General features: G+C 40.5%; 1 protein-coding gene across 1 annotated transcript in view; it reads right to left on the bottom strand.

Moving 5' to 3' along the window:
• adcy5 (adenylate cyclase 5) overlaps window positions 1-27,331 on the bottom strand; it is a 416,408-nt gene that overhangs the window by 20,707 nt on the left and 368,370 nt on the right. Inside the window, exons 17-21 of the mRNA XM_073046122.1 lie at window positions 26,818-26,844; window positions 23,394-23,526; window positions 12,384-12,647; window positions 10,297-10,501; window positions 5,037-5,161 (exon numbers count right to left, since the gene is read on the bottom strand). Of these exons, the coding sequence (XP_072902223.1) occupies window positions 5,037-5,161; window positions 10,297-10,501; window positions 12,384-12,647; window positions 23,394-23,526; window positions 26,818-26,844 (754 nt within the window). The remainder of the gene's footprint in view (window positions 1-5,036; window positions 5,162-10,296; window positions 10,502-12,383; window positions 12,648-23,393; window positions 23,527-26,817; window positions 26,845-27,331) is intronic.

Raw genomic sequence — 27,331 nt, 5'->3', positions numbered from 1 at the left:
ATCATCGCCACAGGCTCAGCAATCTTCTCCCTTGCCTCCCACAATAGCCTGGGGTACATCCCATCCGGTCCCGATGACTTATCCAACTTGATGCTTTCCGAAAGGTCCAGCACATCCTCTTCCTTAATACCTACATGCTTAAGCTTTTCAGCCCATACAATCACCAAGATCCTTTTCCACAGTGAAGCAATCTTTCTAATCCTTCCTAAACCAGAACTAGACACAGTACTCAAAATGCAGTATAACCAATGTGTTTACAGCATGACATCCCAATTCTTATACTCAATTCAAGAGCGTTTAATGTTATTTCCAGTGCATGTGTAAAGGAGAATGAAATATAGTGGATTCTGGTTAATTGGGACACTTTGGGACCAGTACATTTTGACCTAATTGAGTGACTGCCCCAATTAATGGAAATAGTTAAAAGGTATAAAAAAGACAATCTACATTTAATTTACATATTTAAATTGAATACAGAACTAGCTAGAATACAGAATGGCCTGAAATGTTGACTATAGTTTTTTCCATAGATGCTGCCTGGCCTGCTGAGTTCTTCTAACATCTTGTGTGTGTTACTCTAACAGATTTGTCAGGTAAGATTTCCCTTCACAGAAAACATGCTGACTTTGACTTATTTTATCATTAGCCTCCAAGTACCCTGAAACCTCATCCTTAATAATAGACTCCAACACTTTCCCAACCACTGAGGTTAGGCTAACTGGCCTATAATTTTCTTTCTTTTGCCTTCCTCCCTTCTTAAAGATGGAGTGACATTTGCAATCTTCTGGTCCTCCGGGACCATGCCAGAATCAAACAATTCTTGAAATATCGTGACCAATGCATCCATTATCTCTTCAGCAACCTCTCGCAGGACTCTGGCATGTGGTCCATCAGGCCCAGGGGACTTTTCCACCTTAAGACCTTTGAGTTTGCTTTGCACTTTTTCCTCTGTAATAGCAATGGCACTCACTCCTACTCCCTGACACTCATGTGTCTGGGACACTGTGGAAGACACTGGCAGTGATGACAGATGCAAAGTACCCATTAAGTTCATCTGCCATTTCTTTGTCTCCCATTCCTACCTCACCAGTATCATTTTCTAGTGGTCCAATATCAACTCTCACCTCCCTTTTGCTCTTTATATAACTGACAAAACTTTTGGTATTCTGCTTTATATTACTGGCTTGCCTGCCCCCATATTCAATCTTTTCCCTTCTTATAGCTTTTTTAGTTGTCTTTTGTTGGATTTTAAAAACTTCCCAAGTATTAGTGTGTTGGTGCTGCAAGAATGGTGACACTTGTGGGCTGCCCCAGTACATCTTGGTCGTTGATCATTGACAGAAAACAACACATTTCACTGCATGTTTCAAATTTTCTTTGTATATATAACAAATAAGGCTAATCTTTAAACTTCACTAAGTTCCATGCTTAACAAATGCTAGCCATGAATTTTCCTTCCAACCTTGGAAGCTATAGAGGCGGGTACAATTACATTGTTCAAAAGACAGCTGAACAGGTACACAGACAGGAAAATTTTACAGCAAAGTGGGCCAAATGCAGGCAAATGGGACTAGCTCTTGGTCGGATGATATGGGCCGAAGGCCCGGTTACATATCTTCAATTCATGGTTGACTATTTGCAGTAAGTACCCAGTACTTTACGTTGCTGGCACTGGAAAACTAGTACTTTTGCTTTAAAGTCTTCAAATTGACCGTGACTGCCTTTCTCTTGAGTGGCGGGGTGGAAATACAGTTTCAAGAAAAAGTCTCTGAACCTTTGCCTGGTTTTCTGCATTAATTACTCATAAAATGTGGTCTGATCTTCATCTGTCAGAAAATAGACAAATACAATCTGCTTAAACTATTAACACACAATTATACTTTTCATGTCTTTATTGAACACATTTTTAATCACTCATATTCCAGGATGGAAAAAGTATGCAAACCCTTGTAGTTAATAACTAGCAGAACCTCTTTTAGCAGCAATAACCTCCATCAAATGTTTCCTGTAGCTGCTGATCAGAGATGCACAATGACAAGGAAGAATTTTTTAGACCATTCCTCCATACAAAACTGTTTAACTCCATCAATATTTCTGGGATACTGTGATTTAACAGCCCTCTTCAGGTCATGCCACAGCATCTCAATTGGGTTAACGTCTGGACTCTGACTCGGCCATTCCAAAACACGATTCTTCCTCTTTTTAAATCATTATGTTGTTGATTTACTTGTGTTTCCGATCATTGTCTTGTTGCATCATCCAACTTCTATTAAGCTTCAGGTGACAGATACTCAGACATTCTCCTGTAAAATGTCATGATCCAAATTTGAATGCAAGCTGTCCTAATACCCCTTCCATCATACTTTCTAGCTGAGATGAGGTTTTGATGCAGTGGCCTTTTTCCTCCAAACATAGTGGTGTGCATTTCTGCCAAATAGTTCAACTTTTGTCTCAACTATCCACAAAGCATTGTGGAACATCCAGGTGGTCTTTTGCAAACTTGAGACATGCAGCAATGTTTTTTGTTTGGAGAGCAGTGGCTTCCTCTGTGGTGTCCTTCCATGAACACCATTCTTGTTCAGTGTTTTTCTTATAGTGGACACATGAACAGAGACTTTATCAATTTCTTGAAATTTCTGCAGACATTTTGCTGTTAACCTCTGGTTCTTTTTCACCTTCAGCATTGCACCTTGTGCTTTTGGTGTGACCTTTACGGATGCCCACTCCTAGGGAGAGTAGCAACAGAACTGAGCTCCCTCCATTTGTAGAGAATTTCTCTTACTGTGTACTGATGAACACTCAGGTCTTCAGAAATGCTCTATTAGCCTTTTCCAGCTTCATGCATCTCTACAATTCTTCTAAGTTTCCCTGAAAGTTGTCTTGATTGATGCATGGTGCACATAAACAGATCTTTCTTGAGAAGAGCAGGCTCTGTCAGTAACCTGACTTTGTGTGCCTTTTTTTTTAATAGGGTAGGGCACATCTACAGCCCACACCTCCAATCTCCTCTCATTGACTGAAACACCTGACTCCAAATAGCTTTTGTAGAAGGCATGACATTTTTGAACCTAGACTGTGTTTAAATAGTGTACTTAGTATTGACAAGAAAGACAATTGTTTGTGTGTTATTAGTTTAGGCAGATTGTGTTTGTCTATTATTATGACTTAAGTGAAGATCAGACCATATTTTATGAGTAATTAATGCAGAACACAGATAATTGCAACTACCAAGATGCTCCTTCCCTCCGCTATCCTGCAGGTCACCCTTGGGCAGGGTGTAGCACCTGCTTAGCCCCCAGTCAGGGTCATGTGAAGCCATGGGAGCAGGTGGCGGATGGTCATATGAGCAGCTGGTGCATATCACAAGTCCTGGTTATATGACCACCAATGCCAGGCAGACAATCTCTGAAGATAATGGCTGGGGTCACCCATCTTGTAAAGATACTGCCCAGAAGAAGGCAATGGCAATGGTATAACAATTTGCTGAGAACAATCACGATTGTGGAAAGACCATGATCAACCACGTCATACGTTATGGCACATAATAATTGGACAATCTACATTTCTCACTGCTTCAGTAAAGCAGCCAGCATAATTAGAGACCCCACCCACCATGAACATTTTCTCTTCTTCCCCTCTTCCATCAGGCAGAAGATACAAAAGTCTGAAAGCACATCCCACCAGGCTCAAGGACAGCTTCTACCCCACTGTATTGAATGGTCCCTTATATGATAAGGTGGATTCTTGATCTAACAATCTACCTTGTTATGGCCTTGTACCTTATTGTATATCTGCACAGAACTTTTTCAGTTGTTTTTACGCTTTATTCTGGATTTGTTATTGTTCTGTTTTATTCTAGCTCTGTGCACTGTATGATCTGTATAAAGAGTATGCAAGAAAAGCTTTTCAGTCTAACTTAGTACATGCGTACACGTGATGATTATAAACCAATGCCATCGCCAATACCAATATTGCCTACACTGCACTTTCTCTGTAAATGTAACACTTTGTTCTGCATTCTGTTATTGTTATTTGGAGAAAACAGTTAACTTTGATTCCTCCTTGGTACATGCTAAAAGGTGTAACACTAAATGGAAGTTTGTAAGATGAAATGGTGTTGGCTTGGCATGTCATGGTAGTCGGAGGATGTGCATGGATGATTAGAAACTGGTGAAGAACATTTTCCTCCTGAGAGACCTGTTCTCTTTATTTTTTAAGTTATGTACAAAGGTCACGAGCAATAAGAAGGTACAAGCTGGTACCACTAGGGGATGGAAAAGTACTGGGGTATAAGTTATGTTAAGGACTTTTGCAGGGTGTAAAAAAGGAAAGTTTGTTGTGCAAATGGGGACTTTCTCTTAGGCTGGGTTGTGAATAGTACAGTAATAGGAGCTGGAGATAAAAACAAGGAGGGAGGGAGGGAGAGAGAAAGAAAGATGGGGGGGGGGGAGAAAGAGAAAAAGCTGTTGGGCACTTTTATTTATTCACTTCAGAGATATAGGCCAGACTTGTGGCTCCTTTGGCAGTAAGTATACTGTGTGGTGTAGTGGTGGTTGATAAAGCATTACTTTGTCTCTTTTACTACTTCACTAACTATTTGAGTTCCTGTTGAATGGCCTCAGCCCAAAATATTTACTGTTTATTTCTCTCCATACATACTACCTGACGATTCAGTTCCTCAGGATCTTGTGTGTTGCTTTGGATCTGCAGCATCAGTAGAATTTCTTGTGTTCATCATTAACTATTTTCCTCCTTTCTATATTTATTCTTTATATTAATTTAAAGCAATTTCTTATAAATTTGAATATATGTACAGTGCCTCCTTTGTTTGGCGATACCTCTTGCTGCTGAATCAGACACTAACATGGAAAAATATTAGGGTAAAAGTTATTTGAAAAGAACAAAATACTTGTGTTAAACCTTGTACAAGAGTGTCCTGTTGTAATTAAATGACTTGCATATCAAGTTTCCACTGTACCTCGGTACATGTGACAATAATAATCCAAATGACCAATTTAGTGTGAGAATAGAACTACCTGAATTCTGTCTGGGACTCCTGTGCTGTCCATTCGACTTGCTACATTGACAGTATTTCCCCAGATGTCGTATTGAGGCTTGCGAGCTCCAATGACTCCAGCTACCACCGGCCCGATGTTGAGTCCTAGTCAGGAAAGCAGAAACCCTCAAATCACTTCCGATCTCTCAGACCTTTCATCCAAGGACTTTACACTTATTTTATTTATTCAACTTATTTATTTATTTTTATTTTATTTTACTGCCTCAGTGAAGTTGCCAGCATAATCAAAGAGCCCACCCACCCCAGACATCCCCTCTCTCATCGGGCAGCAGATACAGAAACTTGAAAGCACATACCGTGCACCACCAAGCTCAAGGAGAGGTTCTCTTCCACTGCTATCAGACTCTTGAACGATGGCCTCTTGGCCTCACAATCTACCTCGTTATGATCTTGCACTTTATCATTTACCTGCACTCCACTCTTTTAGTAGCTTTTACACTCTACTTTTTACACTTCTAGTAAGCTATGGATTGCTGACTGTACCATGTGCCAGTGAGGGTAAGAATAGGATGATTTGGCAGATGAATGCGTGGCTGAGGAAGTGGCGCAGGGGGCAGAGATTTATGGATAATTGGGATCTCTTTTGCAGAAGGCATGACCTGTACATGAAGGACGGGTTATGTCTGAACCCAAGGGGGAGGGTTTAAACTAACTTTGCAGGGGGATAGGCTGAGGATGGGGTAGTACCAATTTGGTGAACAAGTAGATTCCATATGCAATGAGACTGTGAGGCAGATGAAAGGGCAAGATTACAATCAGTGAGATGAATTGAAGTGTAATATGGGGCAAGATTGAAAAAGGTGATAAATACAGTATTGAAGGTGTTATATATGAATGCAGACAGTATACTAAATAAGGTAAATGATCTCATAGTGCAGTTAGAAACTGACAAGGATGACGTTGTGGGCATCACTGAGTCATGGCTAACAGAAGATCACAGTTGGGAGTTTAACATCCAAGGATACAGATTGTATGGAAAGGAGACACAGGTAGGTAGAGGGGGTGGGGTGGCTCTGTTGGTTAAAAATGAAATCAGATCCTTAGAAAGAGGTGACATAGGATCAGAAGATGTAGAATCCCTGGGGGTAGAAACTGCAAGGGTACAAACACCCTGATGGGACTCTGAATAGTAGCAAAGATGTGGGATACTGATTACAAAGGGAGATAGAAAAGGTATGTAAAAATGGCATTAGTGATGGGGGATTTCAATATGCAGGTAAATTGGGAAAATCAGGTTGTTGCTGGATCCCAAAAGAGGAAATTTCTAGAATGCTTATGAGATGGCTTTTTAGAGCAGCTTGTGGTTGAGGACACTAGGGAAAAGGCAATTCTGGATTGGGTGTTGTGTAATGAACCAGATCTGACTAGGGAGCTTAAGGCAGTGTTCCTAATATGTTACAATTCACCATACAGTTTGAGAGGGCGAAGATAAAATCATGTGTATCAGTATTACAGTGGAATAAAGGGAACTATAGAAGAATAAGAGAGGAACTGGACAAAGTTAATTGGAAGGGGACACTATGGGATGATGGCAAAACAGCAATGACTGGAGGTTGTGGTAATAATTTGGAATGTGCAGGATAGATACCTCTCATAGATAAAGAAGTATCTTAAAGGGAGGAAGAGGCTGCTGTACCTGACAAGAGAAGCCATAGACAGCATAAAAGGAAAAGAGGAGGCATATAATATATATATATATATATATATATATATAAAAAGTGGGAAGTTAGGATTGGGAAGCTTTTAAAAACTAACAGAAGGCACCTAAAAAGCCATAAGGAGACTTATGTCTTCACTGTGGAAGACAGGAGCAGTATGCCAGCAATTCAAGAGTGTCAGGGGTTAGAAGTGAGTGAAGTTGTTTATTACTAACGAATGGTGCTTGGGAAGCTGAAAGGTCTTCAGGTAGGTAAGACACATGGACCAGATTGACTACACCCCAGGGTTCTGAAAGAGGTGGCTGAAGAGATTGTGGAGACATTAGTAGTGATCTTTCAAGAATCACTAGATTCTGAAATGGTTCCAGAGGACTGGAAAATTGCAAATGTCACTCCACTCTTTAACAGGTGTGGGGGGAGGGGAATAAAGGCAGCACAGTTAAAGGGAAATCTTGACTGACAAATTGTTGGAATTCTTGGAGGAAATAACAGGCAGGATACACAAAGGAGAATCTGTGGATGTTGTTTTGCAGAAGGTCTTTGACAAGGTGCCACGCACAAGGCTACTTAACAAGTTAACAGCCCGTGGTATTACAGGAAAAATAATAGCATGGATAGAAGATTGGCTGACTAGCAGGAGACAAAGAGTGGGAACAAAGGGAACCTTTTCCGGTTAGCAGCCGGTGACTAGTGATGTCCCACAGGGGTCAATGTTAGGACATCTTCTTTTCATGCCACATGTCAATGATTTGAATGATGGACTCGATGGCATTATGGCCAAGTTTGCAGATAATACAAAGATTGGTGGAGGGGCAGGTAGTGTTGAGGAAGCAGAGTGTGCAGAAGGTCAAAGTGGGAGAATGGGCAAAGAATTGCAGATGGAGTAAAGTGTAGGGAACTGTATGGTTATGCACTTGGGTAGAAGGAATAAAGGTGTAGACTATTTTCTAAATGGGAGAAAATGCAAAGGAACTTGGGAGTCCTTGTGCAGGATTCCCTAAAGGTTAACTTGTAGGTTGAGTCGGTGATAAGGAAGACAAATACAATGTTAGCATTCATTTCAAGAGAACAAGAATATTATAGGCCTTGTAAAGGTATTCAGCCCCCAACCCTTTATACACATAAATGAGTATTACAAACAGAGACTTCGAACAGTTTAACTGTGAAGTTTTATTTATGGATCCTATGCTTATATTTTTTCAATGGAGCCCCAAAAAAAGTGAAAATTGTAAAGCATAAAACACTAAAAAATCAGAAACTGAAAATATCAGCAGTCCAAAAGTATTCATCCCCCTTTGCTCAGTACTTAGTTGAACCAACTCTCACAGCTATTACAGCCAGTAGTCTTTTTGGATGTCTCGAATAGCTTTGCACAACTTGATGGAGCATGGTTAGCCCATTCCTCCTTGCAGAATTGCTCAAGCTGTGCCAGATTAGTTGGGGAGCGGCAATGGACAGCAATTTTCTGGTCTTGTCAGAGAAGTTCGATCGAGTTAAGGTCAGGACTCCGAGTCACTTGAGGACATCAATTTTCTTCATTTGAAACTACTCATGGTTGTTCTGGCAGTGTGCTTTGGGTTGTTGTCCTGCTGAGAGATGAACTCCTCCACAGTTTAAGCTTTCTGGCAGGGACTAGCAGGTTTTTATCCAGGATCTCTCTGTTTTTAGCAGCATCAATCTTGCCCAGATTTCTAGTCGCTGCTGAAAATCATCCCCATAGCATGATGCTACCTCCACTGCAGGGATGGAGTTCCACTTTAGCCTCATCCAACCACAAGACCTTCTTCCACGTCATTACAGTATTTTCTAAGTGATGCTTTGCAAAGCCTTTATGAGCTATGATATGCTTTCTTTGTTCAGCCAGGGCTTCTTCCATAAATATCCTTTTTGTGCAAGGCCTTAAGAGTTTGTGGAGCCATGAACTTCATCTCCACTCGCATCCATTGACTTCTGCAGCTCAATCAGAGTTACTGTTGGTGTCACAGTAGCCTCTCTTACAAGTGCTATTCTTCTCAAGCAACTAAGTGTAGAGAGGCAGCCCGATCTAGGCAGTGTGGCTGTGGTTTCATATTTTTTCATGACGGAATATGCTGAGCTCCAAGTTATGTTCAGACCCTTTTAGGTGGTCTGTACCCTTTCCCAGATTTGTGCTTCTGTGTTATCATTTCCCTGACTTGTCCTGAATGCTCTTTTGTCTTTTTGGTTTGGTCTTTTGAAAATCTACCATACTGTTAGAACCTTACAGTGACAGGAGGTATCTGTTCTTATGAATTCATTGAAAACAGGTGATCCTCCAACTTTCTATATCAATAATTTGGGTGAGTTGGTGAGGTAATGTATTGCTACTGAGCAAAGTTAATGCAGTAATTATAAAGGGGATGAATACTTTCTCAGCTTCACAATTTTGGTGTTTAATTATGAGTCAATTGTTGACAGGTTTTGGAATTTTTCTTTTAACTTGTCACGATGCACAATGTTTTATACATCAGCTCAAAAATTCATACTTTAATATATTTCAAATTTAGAAAATAGACAGTAAAATGTTAAAATAGTTGTGGGGCTGAATACTTTTTCAAGGCACTGTATGTATCATGTGCAGATAGAAGAGATTTAGCTTAATTCATCACTGATAAGTAGGGCCTTTTCCCGTGCTTTCTTGTTCTATGTTCCATTCTATGTTAAGTTAGTGACAGAAATGCTTACAGTGAGAGCAAGTATCCTTGCTGTGGGTTGCTGACATAACAGTTAACCAGACCTGTGCTGTTCTACACTGAAACATTTTTAGAGAAATACACAGGGCAGCTACAATTCTTAATGATTATTTTATATAAATAATTTATATTACAAGTGACCCCTGTGTTATGGGGAGAGGTCACATTCCTAGAGAACAAGTCTATTACATTATTACTAAGCTACACCCATCTAAGCTCCAACTAAAAGCCTCTTAAAATACCCTATCATATCCTCCTCCACCACTGTTGCCGGCAGCCCATTCCACGCACTCACCACTCTCTGAGTAAAAAACTTACCCCTGACTTCTCCTCTGTACCTACACCCCAGCACCTTAAGACTGTGCCTTCTCGTGTTAGCCATTTCAGCCGTGGGAAAAAGCCTCTGACTATCCACAAGAGCAATGCTAAAAAGCATTGATTAATATGATTCCCTCCCGCTCTTTCCCACTAACTCTGCATCTTTTTCTCTTCAAGCCTACACCTTGTTACATCAGAGACAGAAGCAGAGGTAGGCCACTTCATGGTTGTACTGCCATTGATAGATCATGGCTGACCTTTAACCCCAGTGCCCTTTCTCTGGCTAACTCCACATCCCTTGATTTGCTTAATATCTAAAAATCTAACAAGACTGTCAAACATGCTTGCCACACTGACAATTCTCTTTTCTCTCTACCTCACTATCTTTGCCTTCTTTTTGCACTCCTGATTTCTTTGTTAGATATATCTTGTTGTATTGCAGTAATATTTTTAAGTATTGCATGTACTGCTGCCACAAAACAACAGATTTCACAACATATGTTTGTGATAAAAGTCCTGATTCTGGTGTTACCTATTTTCATCTGGAAGTTATTGAATGAATGCTCGTTGATATACTTCATCTGGTCCATTAACTTCATGGCATAATCAGCCAGAGCTTTGATGTGTGTCTTGCCGACTTTGTCATATGTAGAATCATTCAGACCGGATGCTGCCATATATGTACTGCCTATAGTTTTAATCTTCTCCAGCTGACGGAACTGGTCTTCGCTGATGATCTGTAAGGACCCAAGCAATAGCTTACTGTAAATATGAGACCCTGAATGGAACAAGGACGTAATGCAAGAATTTATACAAGTATGACCCTAGCAATGAAGGATTTAAGGATGTCTCTTACTGTGTACCTATACAACACTTTCTCTGTAGCTGTTACATTTTTTTCTATCTTTTACCTTTATCAACGTCAATGGAACGCAGTGGAATTCAGGCAGATGGGGTGGGGGGGGGGGGGTTCAGACTGTTGGTGGTTCTGATTGACACCTATTGGATACTTAAAATCCTGAATAGAGTGGATGTGGAGAGGGTGTTTCCATCAGTAGGAGAAGCTAGCAACCAGGGCACAGCCTCTGAATAAAAGGAGCTCCCTTTAAAACTGAGATGGGAAGGAATTTTTCAGCTGGAGGGTGTTGTGTGGGTGGATGGGAGGGAGAAATGGAGCTTGCTTTGTTGTCATTTTGATGCTGTCATCTTGTATACTTCTGTGAACAAGTTAGACATGCTATTTTGGCGCTGGAATTTGTGGTGTCACCTTGCAGGCTGCCTCCAGCATATCCTTAGTCTGTTAACACAAGCAACACATTTCACTGCTTGTTTTGATGTATATGTGATAAATGAACTAATCTGCATCTGAAAATTTAAGACAGATTGATAGGTTCTTCATTGGTGAAGGGGGTTAAGGGTATGGGGAAAAGACCATTAGACATAGAAGCAGAATGAGGCCATTCAGCCCAAAAGAGCCAGGTGATTCAATGGCGAGCAGACTTTATGGGCTGAATGGCTGGATTGTACTCCTATATCGTATGGTCAAAGAGCCATAGAGTAATATGGTGTGGAAAAAGGTCCTGTAGTCATGTTGACCATGCTAGTCCCATGTTGCCGTGTTTGGCCCTTATCCCTCAAACCCCGTCAATTCCATGCACTTAGACATGTTATTTTGAAATATTATCATTATTGCACCTGCCTCTTTTTCTCTGGCAGCTTGTTACATGGTTATGGTCTTATTAAAGATGGTTAGTGAATTCCATTGGGCAGAAAATATATGTAAAACCAGACTCAAGGACAGTTTTCTCCTTGCTGTCATAAGACTATTAGATAGTTCCCTAGTATGATAAGTTAGACACTTTCCCTCACAAGGTCCCTTATGATTTTACAACTTACTGTTTGCCTGCACTGCACTTTCTCTGTAACTGTAACTCTCTATTCTGCATTGTCCTTTGTACTACATCGATGTACATACTGTATATTCAGAATGAGCTATGTGGATGGCATGCAAAGGAAAGGGTTTGGCTGTGTCTCAAAAGCCTGAAAGCACATCCCACTATGGTGAAGAGCAACTTCTAATCCCGTGTTATCCAAGTCGTGAATAGACCTCTTGTATAAGATGGACTCTTGTCCTCACAATCTATCCTGTCTTGATTTGCACCCTATTGTCTGCCTGTACTACTCTTTCTCTAAAACACTTTATTCTGCATTCTGTGATTGTTTTCCCTTGTTCTATCTCCATGCACTGTGTAATGATCTGATCTGTGTGAACAGTGTGCAAGACAAGCCTTTCACTGTATTCTGGTACATGTGACAGTAATAAACTGATTCCAATTCCAATTCTGGGCCTGTTGATGCCAATAATTCAATGAGAGTTATTATCAGGAATGTTAATTTTAAAACTGAGGCACAGATGAGCTGAGAGCAAGAACAGAATGGGATGGTACAAATTAGGAGATGAGGGTATGAATTAGAGTTCTGTTTGAGTTTTGAAGAAGGGCCTAGAGGGAAGGAGGTGAGGTGAGAGGTGATTGTTTCACGGGTTTCACTAGCATACACTGAGGATGACACCACCTTGCTCCCGGTTACCCAGAATTAACCAGCACCAGTGACACTTGCCTCATCAAAGTCAGCAATTATCTCATTCAGGAGCCGGAGACACTCGACCCCTTCGTTGTTGGCCTCCAGCTCCACGTAGAACTCGGAAAAGTTGCTGATGGAGGCAAACATCACTGCCACGCATTCACAGCTCTGGTAGTACAGCTCGTCATTGCGTCTCTCCCGAGCAAGGAAGTGGGCAGCGACGTCTTTGGGCAGGATGTTGTGTAGAAGGCGTCTGTTGTAGGCCTGAAGTTCTTCCATTTCTTCCTTCTCTTCTGTGGCCTGTACAAGCCAAACAGCAAAAAGATGTATTTGACTGTATAATTAATAAATTAATGATTTTTACCAAAATTTAATTTTTAAATACAGTGGATTCTAGTTAATTGGGACACATCGGGACCAGTCCACTTTGACTCAATTAAGTGGCTACCCCAATTAGCAGAAGTTCCATGGAAATAGTTAAAAAGGTATAAAAAAGACAAACTACCGTTTATCTGAGCAATAAATTATGTATTTAAATGAAATACAGAACAAATCAGAACACTACCAATACCACTGGTGTTTGCACATCGTCTTCAACGATGACAGGAAATCTGTATGGGATAGTTTTTAAAGTGGCATGGGGCAGTTCTACTCTCTCAGTCTTGGACATCCTAGTCCAGTGGTACCAGTAGACGTCATAAATGGGTCTTTCCTAGTTGTAGTGAATGACCATGACTTCTTCTGTGCCCCACCATGCCCGTCGCACTCCACGTAGTGTTACAGAATGCTTTGGATCTCACCATAGATCTCATCCGTCCTGTCCGCCAGAGCTGACTTTGCATGTCCCTATCTCACCGGGGTACGAGGCCCACCAGGTACCCTCACCTGGTTTAACCCACCTGACAAAGTGTCACATGCAAACAGATACCTAGAGCCACAGCTGAGAGCTGAGTTTCTGGTGGGGAACAAAGGTAACATTCAAGATGATTGTTGATCCCTTCAAATTCTTCGCAGTTCCTAACTTGTTGAAGTGGTATAATTACAGGTATTTCATTTGCACTCCTGGCCTTTTATGGCATTTCTAAGTCTGAATGTTTGAAACCACAATAAGCAAAACAGTTCTGCACTGCCTTACTGCTTATTTCTCACCAACTATTAGTGGAAAACATCTCTGCTTTTTGAACATAGACATGCAACTGATACTATTTAATAACCGTTTGCTGTACCGGCTACACGACATGCACGGGACCGATGCCAGTTGGAAAATGTTCGGCAGGTTTCCTGCCCTAATTATGTGGCATATTGTCCCAAATAAACCATGGGAATCCTAGCTACTTTCTATTTGTTGTTGCTCTTTAAGAATTGTTTTAAATAAGTGGCCACCCTGATTAACAGGAATCCATTCTATATGAAAACTAATTAGTAGAAAAATACAATGGAAAGACTATTGAAAGTGATCAATACTTTATTAATTATATTAAGATCTACCAAGCCGAGCATTTCTACCCGTGGAGTCTCAGATCAAACTCCTAACAGACTGATAAAGATTAATATTATTTGTCACATGTACATCAAAACATTGTAACATGCAGTGAAATGCGTCATTTGCATCAACAACCAACACAGTCCAAGGATGTGCTGAGGCAGCCCAAGGTCAACCATGATTCTGGTGCCAACATAGCAAGCCCAAAACTCACAAACCATAACCTGTTCATATTTGGAATGTGGGAGAAAAGCGCAGCACCTGAGTAAACCCAGAGTCACAGGGAGAACATAGAAACTTTACAGACAGTTCATCTCTGGTGCTGTAAAGAGTTCTTCTATGCCACCCTCTCACTAGATCACTGTGCTGTTCACACTGTCAAGCTGGCTATCATCAAGGCTGATGGATTTACACCAGGAGATTATGCCATGAAGGAGGTGATAGGTGGAAGAGGTAAAGGATTGGAGAAGAAGGGATTTGATAGGAAAGGAGAGTGGGCAATAGGAGAAAGGGAAAGAGAAGGGGTACTAGAGGGAGGTGATAGGCAGGTGAGAAGAGAAGAGGTAAGAGGGGAGCCAGAGTGGGGAATGGAAGAACAGAGAAGAAGAAGGGGGAAAAATTACCATGTTAGAGAACTTGATGACCTCCCCTTTCCCTCTTCTTCCATTCCCTACTCTGGCTCCCCACTCAGCTCTTCTCTTCTCAACTGCCTATCACCTCTGCCTGGTGGCCCTCCTCCTTCCCTTTCTCCTATGGTCCATTTCCTTCTTCTCTAGCTCTTTACCTTTTCCATCTATCACCTCGCTGGTTTCTCCCCCACTCACCTGACTTCACCTATCACTTCCAGCTTGTACTCCTTCCCCTCCCTCCACCTTCATATTCTGGCTAGTTCCCGCTTCCTTTTCAGTCCCGAAGAAGGGTCTTGGCCCCAGGTATCAAATGATTATTAATTTTCGTGGATGCTGTCTGACCTGCTGAGTTCCTCCAGCATCTTGTTGGTGTAATACTTCATTATATTGTGAACACCCAGTGTGACAGGCAGACATAAAGCAGAAAGCCAGCACTGAATAGACTAATACCAGAGAAGAGCACTTAAGGTGCAAGTTCAAAGGAGACAAGTACAGAGGAACATGGAGACACAGATACATAATCCCTTTACGGCGGTGTCAGAGGTAGGTAGGGTTGTAAAGAAAACTTCTGGCACATTGGCCTTCATTAATCAGAGAGTACAGGAGATGGGATGTTATATTGTATAAGTTGTATGAGATGTTGGTGAGGCTGAATTTGGAGCATCTACCTACAGTAAAAATGAGAATGAGGGAGGTATAGAAAATTATAACGGATATAGATAGGGTAAATGTAAAGAGGTTTTTTTCCACTGAGTTTGGGTGAGACTAGAACTAGAGGTCATAGGTTAAGGATGAAAAATGAAATATAGAAAGGGAATCTGAGGGAGATCTTCTTTACTCAAAGGGTGGTGGAAGGTGGAATGAGTTGCCAGCAGAAGTGATGAATTCAACGGTGGATTGGGGGGGGGGGGGTGGAAGGCTGGGTTCCAGGTATTGGGTCAATAAGACTAAGCAGAGTAAAAGTTCAGCATGCAATGGATGGGTCAAAGGCTTTTTTCTGTGCTGTAGTACTTTATGAATATAACTCTATTACATCTGATCATTTGGATATTTTAACATCCACAAAAATTATTTGTGTATGTCTAGCTTTAGTTTTCCATACAACACCTTGCACGTTTAACTTATAGTGTTGGAGTGTAATCAGGCTAATTTTTAAAGCTTTAAAGGATTCTGCCAAGCATTCTGTGCATGTTGTGTTGGCCCTGAAATGTGTGGCAACATTTGCAGGCTGCCCCCAGCACACCCTTAGGTTGTGATAACACAAATGGTGTGTTTCACTCAATATTCTGAGGTACATGTGAAAATAAATGAATCTGAATATGAATCTGGTAAAAAGAAAAGTTATTTCCCCACTGCTCTGCACAGGGCTTCACAGACACTATGAGGCTGCCTCAACCCCGGGACAGATATTTGAGGGATTTTCTGTGATAATTTAGCATTTTTCTTTTCTTTTAGATAGATAGATAGATACTTTATTCATCCCCATTGGGAAATTCAACATTTTTTCCAATGTCCCATACACTTGTTGTAGCAAAACTAATTACATACAATACTTAACTCAGTAAAAATATGATATGCATCTAAATCACTCTCTCAAAAAGCATTAATAATAGCTTTTAAAAAGTTCTTAAGTAGTTTACTTAAATATATTAAATACAATCAACCCCGGCACTTTAACATATCTTACTCCTGACTGTTGAATTGTAAAGCCTAATGGCATTGGGGAGTATTGACCTCTTCATCCTGTCTGAGGAGCATTGCATCGATAGCAACCTGTCGCTGAAACTGCTTCTCTGTCTCTGGATGGTGCTATGTAGAGGATGTTCAGGGTTTTCCATAATTGACCGTAGCCTACTCAGCACCCTTCGCTCAGCTACCGATGTTAAACTCTCCAGTACTTTGCCCACGACAGAGCCCGCCTTCCTTACCAGCTTATTAAGACGTGAGGCGTCCCTCTTCTTAATGCTGCCTCCCCAACACGCCACCACAAAGAAGAGGGCGCTCTCCACAACTGACCTATTTGCTTACATTTGCTTACAGGTTTCCTTTCAGTATTTTATTTCAATAAGTCCCTAGATTTGCATGAGTGGCTTTGTGTTAAGCAGTTCAATTTTCATTTCATTTAAAAATCTTTTTATTAATTATTATTTAAGATTAGCAAAAAAAAGATGCATTAAGTCACTATGTCATTATATACAATAAGGAATTAAATTAGCAAATAACTGATTAACAAAGCTAAGCAATATATTAATTATAATAAGAGAAAATAAAGGGTTAAGAATATTTTTTTGAAACAAAAAGGGAAAAAAAAAGAAGTCCTACTAACTAAAAAAAACCCCTACTAACTGAAAAAAACCAAACAAAAAACCCATTGGGAGCACAACCCCAGAGCTATACATCATACAAGCTTCCATAAAAAACATCAATCCACCAACTCAAATAGTAGCGGGTGAATGAACCCCACCTTTTCTCAAAATCAAATCGAGGATCGAAAGTTCGACTTTTGATTTTCTCCAAACTAAGACATAACATCACCTGAGAAAGCCACTGTATCAAGGTTGGAGCAGAAACATCTTTCCATTTCAACAAAGTAGCCCTTCTGACCAATAATGTAACAAATGCAATTACATGTTGGTCTGATGGAGAAATACCATGAATATATTGAAGGATTATACCAAATAAAACTGTCAATTTATTAGGTTGTAAATTAGTTTTTAAAACTTTAGAAATTGTAGAGAAAATAAACTTCCAAACATGTTTCAGTACAGAACACGACCAAAACATATGTGTCAATGTGGCAGTTCAATTTTGGGACTCTTCAGTAAAGTGCAGTGCAGGTTCCACACCACACAGAGTCACTGTTGTCAATGATGAGTGAATGGTCACAGGACAGACCTGAAGGCTTCTCCACTGAATGACATCTATGTCAAGGGGCCTTATCAAATATGGATGAGGGGCAGGAGTAGACCACTAGGTCCCTCAAGCTTGTTTTGTCATTCAATAACATCACTATCAAAGATCCCTAACATCAATATCAAAGGTCGGCACAATAATGTGTGCCGAAGGGCCTGTACTGTGCTGTATTGTTCTATGTCTATGTCTATCCCCACCTTCTGGGTCAGACCATCTTCTCAGAGCTACTATTAGGCACGAGGCCTAAATTCTACATCACCAGGTTCAAGAACAGCAACTTCCCATCAACCATTTGTTCTTGAACCAGTGGCACAATCTGAATCACGACCTCCATCTAGCACTTCAGTTCATCGCTTTGAACTAAAATGGACAGTTTTGTTCTAATTTTAATATTTAGGCATAATTTATGTTCAATTTATGCTTTTCCTGTGAGTACTGCTTTCCTGATACAATAATGTGCCTGTAATGCTGCTGAAAGTAAGTTTTTCATTACACCTGAACAAACATGTACTTGTCCAGAAGACAATAAACTCTGCTATGACGGTATTGTGTGCAGCTGTAATTGCCCTATTACAGAAGGGTGTGAAGAGGGTGCAGAAGAGGTTTACCAGTGTCAGAGGCTAAATGAATTACCAAAAGTAGTAGTGGAAGCAGGCAATTTGCAGAGTTTAAAATGCTTTTAGACACATATAACCATATAACAATTACAGCATGGAAACAGGCCATCTCCGCCCTTCTAGTCCATGCCAAACCCTTACTCTCACCTAGTCCCACCTACCTGCACTCAGCCCATAACCCTCCATTCCTTTCCTGTCCATATACCTATCCAACTTTACTTTAAATGACAATACTGAACCTGCCTCTACCACTTCTACTGGAAGCTCATTCCACACAGCTACCATTCCCTGAGTAAAGAAAATCCCCCTCGTGTTACCCTTAAACTTTTGCCCCCTAACTCTCAAATCATGTCCTCTTGTTTGAATCTCCCCTACTCTCAATGGAAAAAGCCTATCAACGTCAACTCGATCTATCCCCTTCATTATTTTAAATACCTCTATCAAATCCCCCCTCAACCTTCTACACACCGAAGAATAAAGACCTAACTTGTTCAACCTTTCCCTGTAACTTAGGTGCTGAAACCCAGGTAACATTCTAGTAAATCTTCTCTGTACTCTCTCTATTTTGTTGACATCTTTCCTATAATTCGGTGACCAGAACTGTACACAATACTCCAAATTTGGCCTTAACAATGCCTTGGACAATTTTAACATTACATCCCAACTTCTATACTCAATGCTCTGATTTATAAAGGCCAACATACCAAAAGCTTTCTTCACCACCCTATCCACATGAGATTCCACCTTCAGGGAACTATGCACCATTATTCCTAGATCACTCTGTTCTACTGCATTCTTCAATGCCCTACCATTTACCATGTATGTCCTATTTGGATTATTCCTACCAAAATGTAGCACCTCACACTTATCAGCATTAAACTCCATCTGCCATCGCTCAGCCCACTCTTCTAATTGGCCTAAATCTCTCTGCAAACTTTGAAAACCTACTTCATTATCCACAACGCCACCTACCTTAGTATCATCTGCATACTTACTAATTCAATTTACCACCCCATCATCCAGATCATTAATGTATATGACAAACAACATTGGACCCAGTACAGATCCCTGAGGCACACCACTAGTCATCGGCCTCTAACCTGACAGTTATCCACCACTACTCTCTGGCATCTCCCATCAAGCCACTGTTGAATCCATTTTACTACTTCAATATTAATACCTAACGGTTGAACCTTCCTAACTAACCTTCCTTGTGGAACCTTGTCAAAGGCCTTACTGAAGTCCGTATAGACAACATCCACTGCTTTACCCTCGTCAACTTTCCTCGTAACCTCTTCAAAAAATTCAATAAGATTTGTCAAACATGACCTTCCACGCACAAATCCATGCTGACTATTCCTAATCAGATCCTGTCTATCCAGATAATTATATATACCATCTCTAAGAATACTTTCCATTAATTACTTTCCACTGATGTCAAACTGACAGGCCTATAATTATTAGGTTTACTCTTAGAACCCTTTTTAAACAATGGAACCACATGAGCAATACGCCAATCCTCCGGCACCATCCCCGTTTCTAATGACATTTGAAATATTTCTGTCAGAGCCCCTGCTATTTCTACACCAACTTCCCTCAAGGTCCTAGGGAATATCCTGTCAGGACCCAGAGATTTATCCACTTTTATAGCGCCAGTACTTCCTCCTCTTTAATCGTCATAGTTTCCATAACTTCCCTACTTGTTTCCCTTACCTTACACAATTCAATATCCTTCTCCTTAGTGAATACCGAAGAAAAGAAATTGTTCAAAATCTCCTCCATCTCTTTCGGCTCCACACATAGCTGTCCACTCTGATTCTCTAAGGGACCAATTTTATCCCTTACTATCCTTTTGCTATTAATATAACTGTAGAAACCCTTCGGATTTATTTTCACCGTACTTGCCAAAGCACCTCGTATCTTCTTTTAGCTTTTCTAATTTCTTTCTTAAGATTCTTTTTACATTCCTTATATTCCTCAAGCACCTCATTTACTCCATGCTGCCTATATTTATAGCAGATCTCCCTCTTTTTCCGAACCAAGTTTCCAATATCCCATGAAAACCATGGTGCTCTCAAACTTTTAACCTTTCCTTTCAACCTAACAGGAACATAAAGATTCTGTACCCTCAAAATTTCACCTTTAAATGACCTCCATTTCTCTATTACATCCTTCCCATAAAACAAATTGTCCCAATCCACTCCTTCTAAATCCTTTCGCATCTCCTCAAAGTTAGCCTTTCTCCAATCAAATATCTCAACCCTGGGTCCAGTCCTATCCTTTCTCCATAATTATATTGAAACTAATGGTATTGTGATCACTGGACCCAAAATGCTCCCCAACACATACCTCCATCACCTGACCTATTTCATTCCCTAACAGGAGATCCAACACTGCTCCTTCTCTAGTCGGTACCTCTATGTATTGCTGTAAAAAACTATCCTGCACACATTTTACAAACTCCAAACCATCCAGCCCTTTTACAGAATGGGCTTCCCAGTCTACATGTGGAAAATTAAAATCTCCCACAATCACAATCTTCTGCTTACTACAAATATCTGTTACCTCCTTACAAATTTGCTCCTCCAATTCTCGCTCCCCATTAGGTGGTCTATAATACACCCCTATAAGTGTTACTACACCTTTCCCATTCCTCAATTCCACCCAAATAGCCTCTCTAGATGAGCCCTCTAATCGATCCTGCCAAAGCACCGCCGTAATATTTTCTCGGACAAGCATTCCAACACTTCCTCCTCTTGCCCCTCCATTTCTATCACACCTGAAGCAACGAAATCCAGGAATATTTAGTTGCCAATCACACCCCTCCTGCAACCATGTTTCACTAATAGCTACAACATCATATTTCCAGGTATCAATCCATGCTCTAAGCTCATCCACCTTTCTTACAATGCTCCTAACATTAAAATAGATGCATTTAAGAAACTTTCCACCTCTTCCTCTCTGTTTATCCTTAACAATGCGATCAACTTTATTATCTTTTTCTTCCTTCTCCCCTACATCTTCGTTCTGAGCGCTCCCCTTCTCTATCACCTGCCTATCCTCCCTCACACACTGTCTACTAGCTTTCTCTATTTGTGAAATAACCTCCTCTCCCTTGGTCTCTTCAAATTGATTCCCACATGAATATGAAGGGAATGAAGGTATATGAATGACTCACAAGAAGAGAATATTTAGCATCATATTTGGCACAACATCATGGGCCAATGCATTGATCTATGTTCCATGTTCTGTCCTCCCCACCCCAAGTAACACTTCATTCCTTGCTTACAGAATATGCACCTGACAAATGGGTTCTGGTTTTACAGACTACTGTAAATCAATTTAGTTCATAAGTTAGAAAATACACAAAACTATATTAACATACCAACGTCTACAGTCCAGTAACAAATGGCATCAAAAAAGTCAAGGCTGATAAAGAACAATTACTAAAGAGAGAGGCAAGGAGAGAGAGAGTGGGAAAGGGTAGGGGACAGGGACAGGGAGGGTGAGGGAGAGGGTGGAAAAAGGGGAGGGAGAGAGGGAGAAGGAAAAGGAGAGGGAAAGGGTGAGAGAGAAGGAGAAGGAAAGGGAGAGTGAGAGAAACCCTTTAACCTCTTGGTTCTTGATTCAACTGGAGAGCTCTAATCACCAGCTCAGTACAGCAATACTATGACCATCTTGCACTCTGACTTAACTAATTCATTTGTAGGTACCACACACATGTACCTTCGTAGGATTTTTGAATTTAATGACATTACGGGGGCTCATTCATATGTCTGAGTGTCTGTAAGTCAGGCGCTTGTAACTTATCTACTTCTTGCCTAAGGTAGGTTCAGAAAATCTGCCTTCCAGCATCTTTGAGAATAGAGTTCCAAATATTCTTGAAGACTCACTATAGGAAAGATGCCATTAAGCTGGAAAGAGGGCAGAGGAAATTTGGATGTTGATGTTGCTGGGATTCAAGGGACTGAGTTATGAAGAGAGGTTGAGCAGATGCGGACAGTCTGTAGCTGTTACACTTCCTTCTGCATTCAGTAATTGTTTTACCATGTTCTACCTCAATGATCTGATCTGTGTGAACACTAGGTAAGTCAAGCTTTTCACTGCATCTCGGTACAAGTGTCAATAATAAACCAATTCCAATTCACTGGAGCACAGGAGAAGGAGAGGTGATCTTACAGAGCTGTATAAAATCATGAGGCCCATAGATAGGGTTAATGTACACAGTCTTTTTCCAAGATTGGGGAGTCGAAAACTAATCGGCATAAGTAAGATAAGAGGGGAGAGATTTAAAAGGGACCTCAGGGACAATCTTTTTCACTCACACGGCAGCCAGTACATGGATTGAGCTGCCAGAGGTAGTGGTTGAGGCAGATACATTAATACCATTTGGAAAGCAATTGGACAGGAAAGATTCAGAAGGATATGGGCAAAATGCAGGTGAGCTTAGGTAGGATCCTTGATTGGCAGGGCCAGTCAGACCAATGCTATATGATTCACAACTCATTATAAATATTTAGCTCTATATTAAAAGGAAGGCCACTTATTCTTAAAGTAATCCCGAAATTCAGCTTCTTTCACAAGAATCTCCACATCTGCAGACTACAGGACAGAGTGGACAACTCAGGATAACCAGAAATCATAGAACATAGAACAGTACAGCACAGGATGACCTTTTAACCCACAATCTTGTGCTTACCTATATAAACATACTCCACGATCAACCTGACACAGCCCATAACCCTCCTTTTCTTTAAAAAACACACCCACGTGCCTATTTGAGAGCCTTTTAAATGACTGCTTTGCATCAGCCTCTACCACCACCACTGGCAGTACGTTCCATGCACTGATGTGGCAAAGGCATACCTTTGATATTTCCCCTAAACGTTCCTCCAATCACCTTAAACAGATGGCACTGTCACCCTGGGAAAAAGATCCTGGCTGACCACTCTGTCTACACCTCTCAGAATCCCATACAGCTCTATCAAGTTGCCATTCAACTTCCATCACTCCAAAGGAAAAGCCCTAACTCACTCAATCTTTCCTCTAATCCAGATGGTATCCTGGTGCATCTTCTCTGCACTCTCTCTACAGCGTCCACATCCTTCCTATAATTTGGCAACCAGAACTGAGCACAATACCAGGGTTTAGTAAAGCTTCAACATTGCTGCCTGTAAAGTTTAGTAAAAGAAAGAGTTTTGAAAATTGAAACGTAAAATTGTTACCAAATGTATTTTGGTTGGGTCATGGGACCAAGCTCTGATCCCATTATTGTTCGGATGTTTGGACAATGCCTACAATGCTCACTCCACGCCATAAACAATGCATGGAGATGCAGAGGGAATTCCACATTTGGGAACGATGACCCAAAGTGTATTGCAATGAGACTTGGCTAGACTCTTACCTGCAGCTTCCACAGGAAGTCCAGCCTGGCAGTTGACTCTACTTGCTGTGCGTGAAGGTACAGAGCCAGGACAAACACTGTGATTATAACTGGCGTCATGATCTTCAGAGAGACTTTTGAGAATAGTGGTGAACTGTTCGAAGGAAAGAAGTTGTTAAGATAATTAGTCAGTAAATAAATTGAAGGAGCCATGTTTTTCACCCAACTGAATCAAAAGAATTGTTCAGGATAGCAACAGGCACACATAGAATATAGTACATAGAATATTACAGCACAGTACAGGCCATTCGACCCATAATTTTGTGCCAACCTTTAAACCTACAGTACTCCATCATCAATCTACACAGCACTCCATTTTTCATTCATCATGTGCCTATCGAAGAGTCTCTTAAATGTCCCTAATGTATCTGCCTCTCCCACCATCCCTGGCAGGGTGTCCATGCACCTACCACTCTCTGGGTAAAAAACCTACCTCAGCCATCCCCAATATATTTTCCTCCAATAACCTTAAAATGATGTCCCTCCTGTATTAGCCATTTCGGCCCTTCCACCAAGACACTCAGCCTCACAATCTACATCGCACTGTTATAAGACTAATAAATGGTTCCCTCGCACAACAAATGGACTCATGAATTCACAATCTACCTCGTTATGATCATGTGCCTTACTGTTTAGCAGTACTGCACTTTCTATATAGCTGGTACACTTTATTCTCCATCCCTCAATGTAATGTAATAATTTGATCTGTATGAACACTGTATGTAAAGCAAGTTTTCCACTGCATCTCAGTACTGGCAACAATAATCCATAATAAAATAATAGAAGTACACACCACTACACTTAAATGAAAGAAAGCACAACCCAGAAAAATGAAGAAATTATCACTACAGGTTAACCAAAGGAAAAGCATGACCCTCCATGGAAGACATCCCCATGAACTGAGCAACAAGGAAGCATCAAACACCTGCCTTAGAGTTGGAGACCTCTTCTCAGAAACAGTGGAGTTCTTGTGGCAATATCAGGTGGTTTAACACAAAACGTTATCAAAAATACATAATAAAAGACCAACAAATTCAGACAATAAATGCATAAATGCCAAGAGAAACCAGAAACAATCCAACACAATTCCAGATCCTGTAGCAGTTTAACTCAATTTAACTAGATCCTTTCTCAATCTGATTTCTTACACAGGCACAATCAAATGGCAAAATTTTGTTTTAAAATATAAACTCATAAAATACACCATTCCTTACTATAAATACAAGCCTGATCCAGTTTTAGAGCCAGAGTCCTACAAATCATATTACCACTGATCAGTTATTACAGATAGGACAATCCATAATAACCATCTTGATATATTACAGGGATAAAAGCAAGAACAACTTACAGTACTTAATAGATATTGGCTTTCCAAACACACATAAAATACAGAATTCAGTAAGTGAAAAAGATCAGAAAGATGCTGAATTAAAAGGGGAAATTGAAAGACTATGGAACATGAACATTGTCCTGACAGTAATATTGTCAGTACATTGTCCTGACAGTAATATCTACAACTGGTATCAACTCAAAGACACTACACAATAGTATTAAACAATTAGGCCTACATAGCAACATCTATGTATATCTCCAGAAAGCCACAATATTAAACCACTACAACAGTCCAAAAGTTCCTAGCAATTGAGAAATGAGTGTGCTTGGCTATGTATGTACCTCAGGTTTTACCAGCTTGAGCTGGTACTAATCCTAGTTACCAAAGCTTGGTTCACAGCTTTCTATGCTTCGGTGATTGAGCGCCTGTTGTGAGAATTTCTGAGGAGAAAAAAAGCCTGCATGCAATTGTACTATTCTTAAAAATATATTAAGTGAGGGAGCCTCTACTGTTTCCCTGGACAGAAAACTCCACAGCTCCACTGTCCTCCAAGAAAAGCAGTTTTGCCTCATCACTGCCCGCAGTCTAGTCCCCGGAATTATAAGCCTGTCCTCTAGTTCTAGTCTTATTTACCAGTGGAAATAATTTTCCTATTTCTATCTTATCTATTCCTTTCATAATTTCTATAGGACACACTTTCATTCTTCTGTATTTCAGTGAGTACAGTCCCTGGTGACTCAATCTCTTTTCATAAACTAACACATTTATCTCTGGAACTTGGTGAACCTCCTCTGCTCTATCTCCAAAGCAAGTATACCTTTTCTCAAGAAAGAAGATCAGAACTGCACGTACCAGTAACATGTAAAGCCGTAGCATAACCTCTCTGCTTTTAAATTCAATCCCTCTATCAATTAAGAACAATATTTCACTGCCTTCTTGATAACCTGTTACTCCTACAAATGTTTGTGATTCTATCACAAGCACTTCCAAGTCCCTCTGCACAACAGCATGTTGCAGTCTTTCACCATTTAAATAATCTGATCTTCTATTTTTCCTTCCAAAGTGGATGATCTCACATTTACCAATGTTGTACTCCATCTGTCATACCCTTGCCCACTCACTTAACCTATCTATATCCCCCTGCAGACTCTCAGCATCCCCTCTGTAATTTGCTTTTCCGCCCAGTTTGGTGTCATCAGCAAACTTAGATACTATACAGCCGGTGCCCTCTGTCATTTTGTTTTTGTATATCGTGAACAGTTGCGGGTCCAGCAGTGACCCCTGACCACTCTACTCACCGCTGACTAACTAGTCCTTGGTCCGTGCTAATACATTACTCCTAACTCCATGCATCCTTAATGAGTGATGATTAAGGGCAGCATGGTACCATAGCGGTTGGCATTACGCTTTTCCGCACCAGTGATCCAGGTTCAGTTACCGCTGCTTTCGTACATTCTCCTCATGACCATGTGGATGTTCCGGTTTTCTCCCACGTTCCAAAGATGTATGTGTTAGGGTTAGTAAGTTGTGGACATGCTGTGTAGGCACCCAAAGCACAGTGACACTCGCAAGCTGCACCCAGCACATATTTAGCTTGTGTTGGTCGTTGATGCAAATGATATTTTTCTCTGTATGTTTCAATGTACAGTACATATGACAAAAATAAGGCTAATCTTTTAAAAGTAGTTTTGGTGATTATCATAGAAAAATTAATCTCAGGGTAGTATACAGTGACATATATGTATGTCGATGATAAATTTATTTTGAACTTTTTTCTATGACTGTTATATTTACGTATCCAGTTTAGGAACACTGCATTTCATCTTTAAGAACAACATATCACTGTCAGCAAGTGCAATGGATTGAAGATGTTAAGAGGATTCATTTAGTGGAGCAACAAAGTGCTTATTTAACCACCAACACAAGTAATATAGATGACTAATAGTGAGCATTGATACCCTATTACTGCAGATAGACATGCGAAAATTAATGTGGGCTAAATTTGCCACTTAATTTCTGGTATAAGTTTACACATTACCCAACAACACTCACCAAGTCCACGTTTCATTCGAGGGGACGCTGAGGGTAAAGAAAGAAAATGGTTAGTAAAAATTTACAAACTGTAACATGGTAAGTTATACAGCAATGATCCCCAAATGGTGGCATTCAGTGGAAGAGTTTCCATGCAGTGATATGTTTAAAACACGGTCTTATAATTTCATTACATCTAGACCATGGAAGAGATCTTTGTTTTAATCAGATATCTACAGGCTGTTCCTAGGTATGAACGGGCTCTGTTCTTACAGAGGTTGATATTATCCCAAAGTTGGAAAACACACAAAAAACATTCGATATGCTAACTGTATCACCACAGTATTAATGGCAACAAAAGTATATAAGATGGATAAAATTGGTAAGTTGTTAAAATGGTTTGTTACTGTCACAGTGAAAATCTTTGTTTTGCATGTCATCTATAAAGATCAGTGCACTGAGGTATTATATGGGAAAAGCAATAACAAAATTCAGAACTAGGCTTCTGCCTTCTTTCGTTCTAGAAAAGGGTCTC

The sequence above is a fragment of the Hemitrygon akajei genome, chromosome 5 (genome assembly GCF_048418815.1).
Source record: "Hemitrygon akajei chromosome 5, sHemAka1.3, whole genome shotgun sequence".
In the NCBI taxonomy this organism is placed as follows: Eukaryota; Metazoa; Chordata; class Chondrichthyes; order Myliobatiformes; family Dasyatidae; genus Hemitrygon; species Hemitrygon akajei.
Note: the sequence above shows the minus strand (reverse complement) of the source record. Positions and strands in the feature narration are given on the sequence as shown.